Source organism: Oratosquilla oratoria, chromosome 16, assembly GCF_046742065.1.
Source record: "Oratosquilla oratoria isolate Oo_2021 chromosome 16, ASM4674206v1, whole genome shotgun sequence".
In the NCBI taxonomy this organism is placed as follows: Eukaryota; Metazoa; Arthropoda; class Malacostraca; order Stomatopoda; family Squillidae; genus Oratosquilla; species Oratosquilla oratoria.
Window position 1 is genome coordinate 53,170,867 of NC_134792.1, and position 14,127 is coordinate 53,184,993.

General features: G+C 41.5%; 2 protein-coding genes across 2 annotated transcripts in view; one reads left to right on the forward strand and one right to left on the reverse strand.

The window, feature by feature from the left end:
• Positions 1–3,317, forward strand: part of LOC143034005 (uncharacterized) — a 50,733-nt gene extending 47,416 nt beyond the window's left edge. Inside the window, exon 7 of the mRNA XM_076199825.1 lies at positions 1,101–3,317. Within this exon, the coding sequence (XP_076055940.1) occupies positions 1,101–2,327 (1,227 nt within the window). The 3' untranslated portion in view covers positions 2,328–3,317. The remainder of the gene's footprint in view (positions 1–1,100) is intronic.
• A 304-nt stretch (positions 3,318–3,621) lies between these two features.
• Positions 3,622–4,856, reverse strand: LOC143033678 (CUE domain-containing protein 2-A-like). The gene is made up of 5 exons (XM_076199166.1): positions 4,777–4,856; positions 4,385–4,581; positions 4,154–4,257; positions 3,947–4,042; positions 3,622–3,768 (listed from the first exon to the last, which is right to left on the reverse strand). Exons 1-5 carry the CDS (start codon positions 4,854–4,856, stop codon positions 3,622–3,624), a joined length of 624 nt encoding a protein of 207 aa, XP_076055281.1.
• Positions 4,857–14,127: the final 9,271 nt, after the last annotated feature.

A 14,127-nucleotide genomic window follows, 5' to 3' on the forward strand; every position in this document is an offset into this window, starting at 1 on the left:
ATTTCCGTGGGGTTTGGGGGGGGGGGGGGAACGCTGAGTCACAGGTGCGTGAGTCACTCATTCATCCTCTGTCAGTCATACCTGCCATACATGCAAATATAAAGAAAACTGTGTCCCCCCCCCCGTTTTCTTTTGAGATGGGTTAGACCTGGCAACGCTGCTGGCTTTGCCGGCCACATCCTATGGGTCACCAGATAATGGAAGAAGTATAATCGACTTACCTCTTAATGTCTGCCTTTATCCTCTCCCTCTCTTTGTCTCTCCAGATGATTTTATTTAGTTATACTGATGCCTTTCGACCAGTTATATTTCATGAGTTCTGTTACTGGTAAGTGAAGCCAAGCTGACTTGGGATTTTTTTTTTTTTTTTTTTTACCTGGAGAGCAAACCTGGTACTTTTTAGCAGGAGCAGTAACTACTACGAGTATGGTAACATTGTGCCAGCTCAATAGGGCCACCTCAGTGGAGCCACTTGACGTCAGTCAAATAAACAAAAGATCGACAGAGACTGATATTCAGAATGAATAGATACGTAAACAGACACGTGTAAATATAGATAAATACATCAAAGTGGATTAATACATAATCAAATACATAAAAGTGAATATATACATAAAGGTAAATAAGTGGATAATATAAATTAATATAATTTAATAAATCAATCAAATAAATGAATAGAATAAATAGATGAATATAATAACTTAACATATTACTAATTAAATAAGATTAATGAAATAATCGAAAGCCGCTAACAGAATTTACGCGCAACTGTTATGGGTTCTCGGAACCAACGATGTGGGAGAGGATCGTCTCCCCCTGTTAGTCTAGAAGAGTAGTGTCGTCACAAGTTTATTGCGTCATGGCAATATGATGACGTCACGACAACGTTATGACGCCATGGCAATGTTATGACGTCACTGTACAGTTTCGACGTCACAGCTATCAGAGGCATCCCAACACCTTCTGTCAGACGAGCGTCCCTTGACTGAATAGAATTGCCTGGCGTCGGCCGGGCAGGACCCTGTTGATGGCGGCGTGTGTATGAGAGATCATTTAATATCGATGTGATTTAATGTACAATTGCCCCTCTTTGCCCGTAGGTGCGGAGTTCCCGTGTGCACAGAACGTCAGAGGAGCTTCCTGCCGGCGCCGTGCCCGAGGTCTCGCAACCGTCGCACCACCGAGTTCCCCGTCAGCTCGACTCCTTCGCCGTCTTTAACTTCCCCCGCTTCACTACCGGCGGAGAGGTCACCGCGCGGCCCCTCGAGGACGGACGCTCCTCCTCCTTGTCCGACGCCCTCTCGGCGCGGTTCGGCTCCCGTTCGATCAGCAGGGTGATCACGCCCCGCGGACTCACCTCTGACGACATCGTGGTGCCCCAGAGCCAGAGGTACTTCCCGTCCTTAGGTTCCCGACGCCCTGTGTCGCTGCCCTCGCCGCCCCATCGCTTCTTCCCGTCGGCGCCCATTCCCCCAAATCCCCCGTCGCCTCGGGATCTGCTTCGCTTCAAGACTCACGCCCCCGGGTTCAGGGACTTCCATGAGACCTTCTACGGGACGAGGAACCACGAGTCTGTGAGAGGCCGCCCCGAGGGCGGGCTCCTGCACCCCATACCTCCCCCTCCACATACTCCAAGGGACTTCCCCCCGGTAGAGAACTCCCTCCTCGGGTCGGGGAACTTCGAGGTCCTCTCCGGAGGAACCTTCTACGACGAGGACGACCTCCACCAGAACCACCACTTCGACCACTTCCTCGACAACTCCTACGTCGTCTTCCCTAACGCGGACGTCCCCTACACCAACAACCACGTGGACGACTTCTTCTCCAACTTCCGAGACTTCTCAGAGTTCGCCGTCAGGAGGTCGGGGACTTCGAACACGCCGGAAGAGGAGCCGACCATCATCGTCGACGGCTTCGCGTCTGAGGTTGTGGAGAAGAGAGTCAAACCTGAAGGCGGAAGCCTCCTGAAGAGTGAAGGAAAAGAAGACAAGGGCGAGGGAAAGAAGAAAAAAGTCGATTTCATTTCAAATAATAACAAAACATCAAATGTAGTCAACAAAGACTCGAACGTCGACCTTGCCACAGACTCTGAGCCTCGAGAAGACCCTACCTCGCCCTCGCCTGTCACCGAAACTCAGTCTCAAGACGTACAAGTTGAGGAAGACCTCGTAACCAGTAGTAGTAGCATTATCAGTCACGCTCACGGGCGACCGAAGAACATCCAGGAGGTGTTAGAAGAGATTGAAGAAGACTCCAGTGCTCCCCAAGACTCGCCCTTGAACGCGGAGGAGGAGGAAGAGATCGACCCCTTGATGGCGACGTTTTGAGAACGTCTCATTAACGATCGTCTTTCAAATGTTTTATTCCATATATCTTACATTCCTTTTCACCTTATTAGAACTCCCTACCGCGATATCACCATAGTAACTGTTCTTGAGAAGGGTGTCCCTGGCATGTAGCCAACCTCCAAAAGGGACTTTCCCAGGGGGGGGGGGGCGTCCCTCCCCATAGCAGAAGGCAACCACGGATTTTTGACAAAAAAAAATCAAGAAAATAATCGCCAAAAGTGACCCGATCCGTGGACCTCCTAGAACCTGAGGAGCAGACGCTACCCACAAGGTGGACCTTGGCCCGTGGAGGACGAGCAGGTCTCGTATGTGGGCTGACCCTTTCCAAGTGGGACTCATACTATGCACGCGCAGGCTAGTTAGGCTCTCATAAAGCATGCATGAACTCACAATACTGTCACAAATGCACATTCAAGACTTTTTTTTTATAATCTTGTTCACTGTATAGGGCCCCCTGTACCATCCTCCATATTGTCCAATCAAGGATCAGTATTCGGATCGGTGGGAGGGGCTAATTCGACACTATCGTAGCGACACTATCCTCTTAGCACACCTGTCCGGTGAGAGTTACTGGCGCGAGTAACCTTCGCGAGTTCCTGGCGAATACTTCTCTCACGAGCTGGTGTAGAATCATTCATCAGCTTCGTGGAGCTATTTGCATGAACTGGTCTCACGACCAAATGGAGCGAGTTGCTTTCGTGAGACACTCACGCCCACAGTGCGTAGACGTCTTCCTCCGATTAAGCTTTAAGTGATGTCAAGACGTCGGTATCACATGATATTACGACGTCAAGTGGTGTCAGCAACGGCGTGTGATCCTGTCAGGTCTCCGTCGTCACGTGCTCTCCTCGTCGGCACGTGAGGGCGCTGCTGACACTTTCTACTGTTATGCCACGTGCAGGCCACGTGGACTTTTGTTATTGCTGTCGTTCTCTTTTTATTTTGTAAATAAGCTTCTGTAGAAATATATCACCCTGATATTTATTTTTGTTTGTCATTGCACCCAAATCAAAAGGGGGTAGGGTTTTTTAGGAAAAGCAATATGCGTAGAAATTTCATTTAGATACTAATTAACATTTATTGATCTAATGTCATATAAAGATTCATTGCTATACTGGATATGCATCTCACTGGCCAACAGAAGTAATGCTTGCCATATCAAAGGCATTCCTCTTCATTGCCAGAAGAACTTTGTCGGGTCAAGCATTAGATATAAATGCTATCGGTTATAAAAGCCGGCGCACGGTTTAGTGGAAATTTGTCTCAACTCTTATCAGTGGAAACGATATTTCCGCGCCGCCTTGAGGTGGACATAGGTCTTCTTCACGGCCTCAGAGTCTTGGTCCTGGAGGACGGAGTAACGCTCACCCTTGAGACTCACGACTTGGCCGTCCCTGTAGCGTATCATCTTCTTCCCAGCCTGAAAAAATAACAGACATTCCAAAAATGAGACATGAAAAATAGGAAACCAATGTGACTAGTAGCTCGGTAGTTGTGCTCGCCAGTTTTAGATTAAGCATGGTATACTCAACTAGTTTGATCATAAATTGGATTAGATTGTAATTAGTGTATAATTAAAAACACCACGTACCGATTGCCAACGGTCTTTGCTCTCGGCCATCATCAGCATTGTCTATGTAGCCATACCTATTCATAATAGAATTTCTCACATCCCTCCCCAGAGGTGGGTCAGTCTGAAAAAAAAATCATACAAATTCAACTAAAACATAACAGAAAAACATCAACGAAACAAATCACGAAATTAGTATAAATTAGTATAAAAAAAATTAGCGCCGGAAGCTTACCTTAACCGCCCCTGAGATTCTGTGAGTATTCTTTCTCTTTTGAAGCGAGCTCTGGGAAACCGGATTCGCAGTGGATACTGGAGCAGACACGCTCATTCGCGCATCTGATGAAAGAAGAGCACAGGATGAGTTGGAGATGGAGGTGGAGGTGACACGACGTCACATCCCGAAATGACCTACACTATTTACGAAATATCTTTTTGTAGCGACTACAAATATCTACAAACAAACCTCTTGCCTTCTTCTCTCGTAAGGCATGGACCAAGTCGATCAGCCAGCACAGAAGCGCTGGCTCAGACACGGCCTCGAAACGGGGCACATAGGCTATGAGGACTTCCCTCACGCCGGCCACCTCCACCTCCAAGCCATCCCCAGCCACCTCCTCGATGATAGCCGCCACATAAATCACCACTGTGTCGTCACAGCCCCTGAGCAAAGGACAAAGAGGATAGTATAAGTATCACGAAGAGAAACTACAGCTATGGCAGCGGGCGACAGACAACTTACCAAGTGACGGTAGTTGGTCAAGGATCACAAAGAGATAAGTAAGAAAATACAAATAGATTTTTTCCCTTACGGTGGCAGACTCGAAACAAACATGAGACCTAATCCCACTTCCTTACCTGACGTCAGCATCAGGATCGTGAGTCCTCAGCAGCTCCTTCATGCCTGAACGCACCGCAGATTCAGTTTCAAAACCCATGTTATCTTGAAATGAAAACGAAGATTTCGTATTACGGGAAATCACTAGAGAGAGTAACATGGGCGTCTCATTTCGTCGCACGTTTAAGAACGACACACAATTGAATCTAAGGAGAGGTCTCCCAATAGGAGATAGTTTCTCTCAGCTAAATTAAACAAACAAATGAGCTACTTATGTTACTACTACTACTATTACTATCACTGCTATTACTACTACTACTACTACTATTTTTTTTTTTTTTTTTTTTACATAATATACGACCTCCATCCTAGTGGAACTGTGTGGTGGAAGCAGCAAGGTCTGTCTTCCACAGACACAGCTCATTGTCCCCTCTCCCGCCAATGACTGTGGTCGACGACCCTTTTATTTATCTATTTATTTATTTATTTATTTTTGATAATGCCTAGTACAAAAGTTCATTTATCCTACTGTCAACCACCGTCTGCTCAAAATCTAGGTTTTGTATATGTGTTGATTTGGGCGGTGGGGACCTGGTACCTCAGGCATAGGAGGGCTGATCTTAGGAGAGAGAATGACAGTCTACATCTCATCCATGAAACAATACTGCTTTTCGGTTGTTGTTTCTTTTCAGCCATTACCTCAGCCAGCCGAGCGTAGAATGCCTTTGCTCTAGGACCCATCCCACCTGAAGTCGTAAAGGTTATAGGAGTGAATGAGCCCTGGTCTACATTTTGTATGCGCTTTTCGTACATTCTGATCTTCTCATACTCGTTCCGGGAGTGGGATGCCTCAATAGTTAGGTTGCTGTAACAGGGGGCCATCGGATCAAATATTCGCATGTCAAAGAAAGCCAATTGTCCCTGTGTCCAGAAATCTCTTGCGCTGACATCCACTCTTGCTTCATCTGATGTGTTGGACGTGCGGTATCTGAAGTTCTCCCCTCCTAGTGGGAGTAATGTTGGTTCGATAGTCACATCCTTGCACACCTCCTGAAGCATTTGGGCAGTGAGATCTTTTACCTCATCATGTCGCATGTAAATGAATCCATCCTGCTTGCATATCATTGCATGGTCTGGAGTAAATTGTACACCACAGGAGCATCTGTTAGGCAGCCCTCCCAATGGCCATCCATACCTCAGGGCAATGGCATCCGTTAATTTCCTTTTGTTTAAGGTGAATCCCTTTGCCCTGATTGGTAGTGCTGTCAGCCAATTCGACGCCCCAACTTCCTGCGCCATTATTATTTTTCTTTTTATATAATTCGATAGCCGAGCTAGAAGTGCTTGAAGTTCCTCACCAGCTTGACTGGTGATAGCCATAATAATGTAATAATAGTAGTAATGGTAATAATGATAATAATAATAATAATAATATCGCATGTAGCCCATTAACTGACAGGCTACAAAAATATGCAAACAGCTCAAACCCAACCTGGGGTAAAACAGGAACTCTCATCCCTTACCTGGGGCTAATCAGGAACGCCATCTACACGTGGGAAGTGAAATCTACTCACTTACCGTAAATTACACACACACACCTCTCACGAACATAGCCACATCCCACGCACAAACATCTACACTTACTTTTTCTTCGACTAAAATTCGCTTCCTTTCTAACTTTCTCTTATACTACATCTTCTCATTTCAGTTTACCTCCCACTAAAGATTTTTCCGTTTTTCCACCTTTCTCTCCTACTACGTCTCCTACCATTTTCCAAACTTTCGTTGGTGATATAATCTGCTCTTCCTCCCGGCAATGACGCCGCCGCCCAAGCTCCCAGCCCAGTTCTCCCGAGTCACGACCACTAACAAGCCCCTAATCGCTCGCAAATCGCCCGGTGGCAATAGCCCTCTTTTATACGCTACTGTCTTTTCATTTTCCTGCAGACATTCTTCCCCTCCCACAAAAAACGATCCCGCGCAAGCGGGTGGTCTTTCCTAGGAATCCAGAATCCAGAAGTTCCTCCTTCTGCCTCTCCTCCCTTCCCTTTGAAATGTTTCTTCTAATTTCCCTAATATCCTCCATTATAGTCTCCTTCCGTTGATATTGTGACACGATGTTGTTTGTCAATAAGGACGTGAGTTTCATGGATTTTTGGTGTTCTGTGTCGGCAAGGTTGAGCGGGTTGGAGATGCCTAGCCCTCCCATTCTAGGTGGAAGTTCCATAAGTTTTCTTTCCTCCTCGTTTATTGTCCGTCCGTTGGTGATGGCCGGTATTAGCTCGTTTCTGATGGTTTCTTCAAGGGGTCTTAGTAGGTCGGTGATGTTCGGTACCGTCCTTAATATGTAGTTCCACTTATGTTTCACACCATATATGAATGCGGCATATGCCGCCTGCGGTTCGGTCTTTGCAAAGTTGGCTAGAATCCTAACTTCCGCCACCCATTCGTTAACTTTCTTTTCAACATATTGCTTTTTAAAGGATTCTGAGCCGATCACTGCACCGAGATGTCTTTCCCCCTCTTTTGTTACCTTCACTTCACTGTTCTCAAAGAGGATTCTGGCATCGTTAAAGTACTCTGGCTTCACTATGAGGACAGATTTCTTTGCATTTGGAATGTAACCTAAGCCCGGGCCGTGTGCCAACACCAGATCCCACCAATTTTTTAGGCCAGCTACTTTTCCTGCGCCCGTGAGATCATCTGCATATGCTACCTGTTTGACCCTGGTGTCCTCATATTGTATCTTCTGCTGTAGGTGCATAAGACCGAGCGCATACATTGCCATGGCCACAGGGTCTCCCTGAGTGGTACCTTCCGCGGATTTGATGATCTCCACTTTCGTTTCTTTCTTCTCCACCCTGTTGGTGACAAACAGGTTTGCAAGTTCTCTGTATGTGTTCTCCACATACCTGGCCAATACTGGGCATTTAATTTTGATGTTGTGTATAGTAGCCTCTCTATTTAAGTTGTTGAATGCGTTTGATGCATTGACTAATAGGACTGCTTCGCAGTCTGGTTCCTCGAATATCTTTCTCATGGCGTGGACTGCAGCCTCGGAACTCGCCTGTTGCCCCGCGCACACATGCAGGTTGCCAGCCGCTTCTCGCACCTCATCCTTCGCGACTTCCATAATGGATTTTCCTCCTCCTCCTCCTCCTCCTCCTCCTCCTCCTCCTCCTCCTCCTACTACTACTACTACTACTACTACTACTACTACTACTACTACTACTACTACTACTACTACTACTACTACTACTACTACTACTACTACTACTACTACTACTACTACTACTACTACTACTACTACTACTACTACTACTACTACTACTACTACTACTACTACTACTACCACTACTACTACTACTACTACTACTACTACTACTACTACTACTACTACTACTACTATTATTATTACTACTACTACTTTATTATTGTCACTCTACGAGAAATACATCATGGAAACCTTTGGGCAAACTCATTGACTATATGAAAGGATAAAAAATAAGCAAAATAACACAAAATAAATACGTAAAAACAAATTAACAAAGAAATAATAAACGAAGTTATTAAAGAAATTGATAAGTGAATAAAGAATAAAGATACAAAATATAGAAATGTTATTTAATGTTGACAAAGAAACAAGGGAAAACATTAAAAGATGTGCAAATCTCAAAATTATATAAGTTGTAGAAACGTTAGTAAGTGTGAATAACGAATCAAAGGAGGAAATAGAGAAATGACGAATACACAATCATAAAAAAAATATTTGTATTTTTCTTTGTAATATGTAATGATTTTTTATAATAACCAACATGTATGTATATTCCAATATTTTTTTCGAGATACTTATTTTATAATCAACTGGGATATACAACTTCTTACAAACATATAATTTCAAACATATATTCCACAATCCATCCTAAAGAAAATAGTTTAATCGCAAAAGTTGGTGTCCGGTATCACAACAATTCAACATGAATATTATTCACATAATACAAATCGTATTGATTTTTCTATAATTTCATAAAGAGCATTAGCACCTGCACTGAAATCAATCAGTGTTTTTCTTATTGTTAATACAAAGAATTATTTATTTATTTATTATTTATTTATTATAGGTTTATTCAACAATATTAAATACAATTAGACATACATATATACATTTTTTTTTACAAAATTGGTAGTTGAAAAGGGAGAGCGAGAAGCAAAGCTTATGGGGAGTTGCTCTCCCTTAAGGAAAAAATTAATTTCATTTATTTATTTTTGTTACATGGTAGCATGGCACATACACATCTACACACATATATACACGATTGTAGGACAACTCGTCCACGGACACCCCGCCCACGGACAACCCGCCCACAAAACCGCAAAGCAGGACAACCCGTCCACAGACACCACCATGGGTGGTCAACTCGTCCACGGACAAGATTTCAAAAAACTCCTAGACAATCATTTTATTACCTTTTTTTAATGATATTTCATGTTATTTCATTAAAATTTGCTTTAGATGATATATTCTGGTAAGTAATAGATGTGTTTATAAATGTCATGGACATGCTTATTTTAACACCCCAGAACAGCTCCAACTATGATAAAAAAAATAATCACACCTGCACTCTGTATACATAAATATGTAAATAAAGTTTAATTGTTCCGCAAATTATGTTTACTATTCTCAAAAAAAAGTCATTGGACGAGATGTCCATATTCCCGTGGACGAGCCGTCCCACCTCCCAGTCCCGCGGACGAGCCGTCCGTCCACGACATACCTGCGCACACCTGCAGAACAACCTTGATAAATAAACAAATAGTTTAAAAACAAATTAATAGAAAATGAACGAATAGAATAACTTGGCCTTCTTTGATATTTCTAATAAAAGGGTAAAGAGTAAAATAAAATTATTGGTGCGGATTCGGTGCGGATTCTCAACATTTGGTCGCACGACATTGCGTCATAAAAGATTTGGTCGCACGACATTACTTCGCAAGACATTTGGTCACATGACATTTGGTCACACGGCTATACGTCACAAGACATTTGGTCGCATGGCATTACATCACCAGATATTTGGTCACACTACATTACGTCATAAGATATTTGGTCACATGACATTACGCCACAATGCGTCAGATACGACATTTGACCACAGTGTAAAATTTTCCTAAGATCATAAGATAAAATTATTACAAAAAGTTATATAGAAATAAACACCATGTGATGACGGAGCATTTGTTAGTACAACGTCCTGCTTGTTACAGCTTTATCAAGTATATGGTCATGATAAACATAACCGAGGATCCTGGAATTAACCAGAAGAAAGTCTCTAAGGGTTCACAGAGAATGAAATCGAAATTCATTTTAAAACGCCTATTTCTTCATCCAATTCTACTGACTCTCCAATTTCTGTATTTTCAATCCATCTTCCCCTCATTGTGATGGAGGAGGAAGAGGAAGAGGAAGGGAAAAAGAACGTGGTGCTTATTTTGATAAATAAAGTTAGTAATATTGTAAGGTAAGTAGACTATGATTACGTAAAGGATTACAAAGGTGTAGCATGCCGACAGGAGACCTTTTGGTCCATAACTAGGGCGGATGCAGAAGAATGTAGTGAATGAATGGAATAAACTTCCTGCACAGGTAGTGCAATGTAGTTCAGTTCGAAGCTTTAAGAATCATTTAGATAAATGCCTAAGTAAGATGCTATAATGATCATAATTTATTTTATATTATTTTATTTTTATTTTGTTATCATTTGTCTGTTTGATTTTCATTTATTATTAGTTTATATGTCAATTTATCATTATTTATATTTTACCTGTTTGTTTATCATTTAACTATACCTATGCCGTTATTTATGTATTCTATTTGTTATTTACATTATTATAGTTTTTATTTATTGTTTTATTATTGATATGATTTTTTTTCGCATCCGACCTAGATATGGACCAAAAGGTCTCCTGTCGGCATGCTCTGCCTTTGTAATCCTTTGTAAAAAAAAATTTACGAGCGGAGTCCCTCAGGGTTCCGTTTTTGGGCCACTTCTATTCATAGTATATATAAATGATATAGACCACGGGTTGAAATATGTTATCTCCAAATTTGCTGATGTGCGAAATGGCAAATGTTCACTTAAATCTATTAGATATTCAAGAAGATTTAGATAAATTACAGCAATTGTCTGAGAAGTGGCTAATGAAATTCAACACAAGTAAATGCAAGGTTATGCACATAAGTAAGTTAACAGTAAGTACGATTACAAGTTATTTGGAAATTCGTTAACAAAAGTGGGTAGTGAATAAGATACAGGGTAATCATCAGTAACTAACGCAAGTCATCTAAGCAGTGTATTTCAGCCTCTGAGAGAGCAAAACAAGATTATAATGCTGATTGCGCGATCATCTCCCATTAACAAGCTATATAAACCCATTAGTTTCTCCACATTTGGAATATGCTGTTTCCGTATGGTCACCGAATCTCATTAGAAACATTGACAGATTGGAAAAAGTACAACGGCGAACAACAAAACTGATTCCAAATATAAAAAATAAATCACACGAAAATCGACTAAAACATGTAAATCTGTTTCCCTAAATAAACGTAGACCCCTAGGTGACTTGATACAGGTCTTTAAAATTTTGAAGGTAATTGATAACATCAAAAGTGACAAATCTTCATACTGAATGAGAATCCGACAAGAAATAGTGGTCTCAAACTGTCAGAATGTAGGTAGAAACAACTTCCCAACCATGTAGTTAATAACTGGAATAAACTTCCTGCAGAAGCAGTGCAATGTAGTTCAGTTCGAAGCTTTAAGATTCGTTTAGATAAACACATTATTATTTGTTTGTTTATTATTATTTGCTTGATTTTATTTATTATTAGTCATGTGTCAAAATATTATCATTTACTATTTACCTGTTTGTTTATTATTTAAGTATACCTATGCATTCATTTATTTTATTTATTACTATATTATTATAATTTTTATTCATTTATCATTATTATATTTTTCCACATCTGGCCTAGTTATGGACCAAAAGGTCTCCTGTCGGCATGCTCCTTCGTAATCCTTTGCATTTGTTGTGGAGGATGGGAATGGAGGATCACTGGAGGACGATCATGGCACTGTATGATATTCGCTGCCAAAGCTCAATCCAATCTTGTGATAGTATGGTTTTGTCAACGTTTATTATTCAAATAATATCACGCATATGGCCAGTCAACAAGCGGGACCGAGTAAAAGACAGTGTCAATTATCCATAATGTTCTGACTTGGTGGTATCGATGACCTATCCCAGCGTCACATCTAATCTCTTGTCATATAAACTGTTCACCACATTGGAAACAGACTTATTCTTTTCACGGAGTCTTGGAAGCACAATCATGAAGACTGTGTACATCCACGGAAACAGCAATGCCAGCCATTCTTTCCTTTGGCAGCTGCGAGAGGAAGAGAAGGAAGTTGACGCCTCCATTCTCTGCTGGAACGGATCCCTGTCGGCACATCAGCTCATTCTCCGACGCTGTAACTTCGACTCTCTCCTGTTCCCCAGTCATCGAAGTCAGTACTTTGTCGTCAATGCAAGACATGTTACTAAGAGAGACATGTATAATGTGCTCAGGGTTCTATATCGTCGAGAATTTGAACTCCACCACCTCGAATACAGCAGACTCTTGAATTACCTCGAGTACTTCGGAATCCGACCTCCACAGATATCTAAAGGATGTAGTAGGTCGGGTAGCCATTCAAACTACAGCGACGGTTCGGAGATGCTGGGATCCAATTGCTCAACGGTTTCTTCGTCTTTGTCTGAATAGTGTCCTCCGTTATGTTCTCCTCATGACCACGTCCTCCCAAATCCCGCCTGTATTATTTGGGAGGGTAATTGGAATGAACAGCTATCCGCCATAAGAATATGTGTATACATTTTGTGTACTGAGTAATCTTTATATAATTTTGCATTACAATAAATAATGTAATTGATCTTTGATTTTCTGTGGTCATTTAGTGCAGTGGGTGGTATACAACGGTTGGTCTTTTCGTGGATGATTTGTGTAACCTTTAGCTGCTTTGGTGCTCATGCCCCTGGTGCTACAACAGATACCAGAGGAGGAAATTGTTGCGAAGAGAGCGTAGTGATCCGAGCTCATTGCATTCGATCTCAAGGCTGTCTGCAGATGAACTTGAGCACGAATGTTGCAGATCATAATACAAGGGTTTGATGTCCGCATCAATTTAAGAGATTGATGCATGGTAACACGCCATTCTATGACATTTCCATAAAACATTGTGTGTGTAGAGGAGATGCTTGCAGAAACCACACTTGTAGATGTGGCTATGTATTCAAGGTTACGACGATGGGCCATATTTTGTCCTATGTCGGCAAGTCCGTACTACTCTACATTCATGCCAAAGGATTGCAAAGGCGGAGCATGCCGACAGGAGACCTTTTGGTCCATATCTAGGTCGGATGCAAAAAAAAAAAACTAGAATAATGTATATAACAAATGAAATACATAAATAAATGCATAGGTATAGTTAAAATACCTATGTAAATAATAAATCATAATAAATTAACAAACGAAAATCAAACAGACAAATGATGACAAAACAAACATAATATAAAATATATTATATTCCTTACAGCATCTTGCTTAGGTGTTTATCTAAATGATTCTTAAAGCTTCGAACTGAACTACACGGTTGGCAAAGTTGTTTCTATCTACTTCCAAATTTAATCTATTTCCGTACAGTTTGAGACCATTGTTTCTTGTCTGATTCTTATTCAATGTGAAAATTTTAAAGACCTGTATCAAGTCACCTCTGAGTCTACGCTTTTTTAGGGAAAACAGATTCATATGTCGATTGTCGTATGATTTATTTGGAATCAGTTTTGTGGTTCCCCGTTGTACTTTTTCCATACGGAAACAGCATATTCCAAATGTGGACGAACTAACGATTTATATAGCTTGTTAATGAGCGATGTACTTTTGAAGTCAAAATATCGCGCAATCAGTCCTAGAATCTTATATGCTTTCTCAGAGGCTGAAATACACTGCTTGGGTGATTTGAGATCGTTACTGATAATTACGCCGAGATCTTTTTCACTATCCACTTTTGTTAACGAATTTCCAAATAACTTGTAATCGTACTTATTGTTATTTTTACCTAAGTGCATTACCTTGTATTTACTTTTAAAGACCTGTATCAAGTCACCTCTGAGTCTACGCTTTTTTAGGGAAAACAGATTCATATGTCGATTGTCGTATGATTTATTTGGAATCAGTTTTGTGGTTCCCCGTTGTACTTTTTCCATACGGAAACAGCATATTCCAAATGTGGACGAACTAACGATTTATATAG

Excerpts from the sequence above, each read along its gene's own strand:
- LOC143033678 (XM_076199166.1), bottom strand. The coding sequence starts at position 4,856 with ATGGGTTTTGAAACTGAATCTGCGGTGCGTTCAGGCATGAAGGAGCTG. Across the intron at positions 4,258-4,384 it reads ACGAGAGAAGAAGGCAAGAG|ATGCGCGAATGAGCGTGTCT; the intron begins GTTTGTTTGTAG and ends TTCTTTCATCAG. Across the intron at positions 3,769-3,946 it reads GCCGAGAGCAAAGACCGTTG|GCTGGGAAGAAGATGATACG; the intron begins GCAATCGGTACG and ends TTATTTTTTCAG.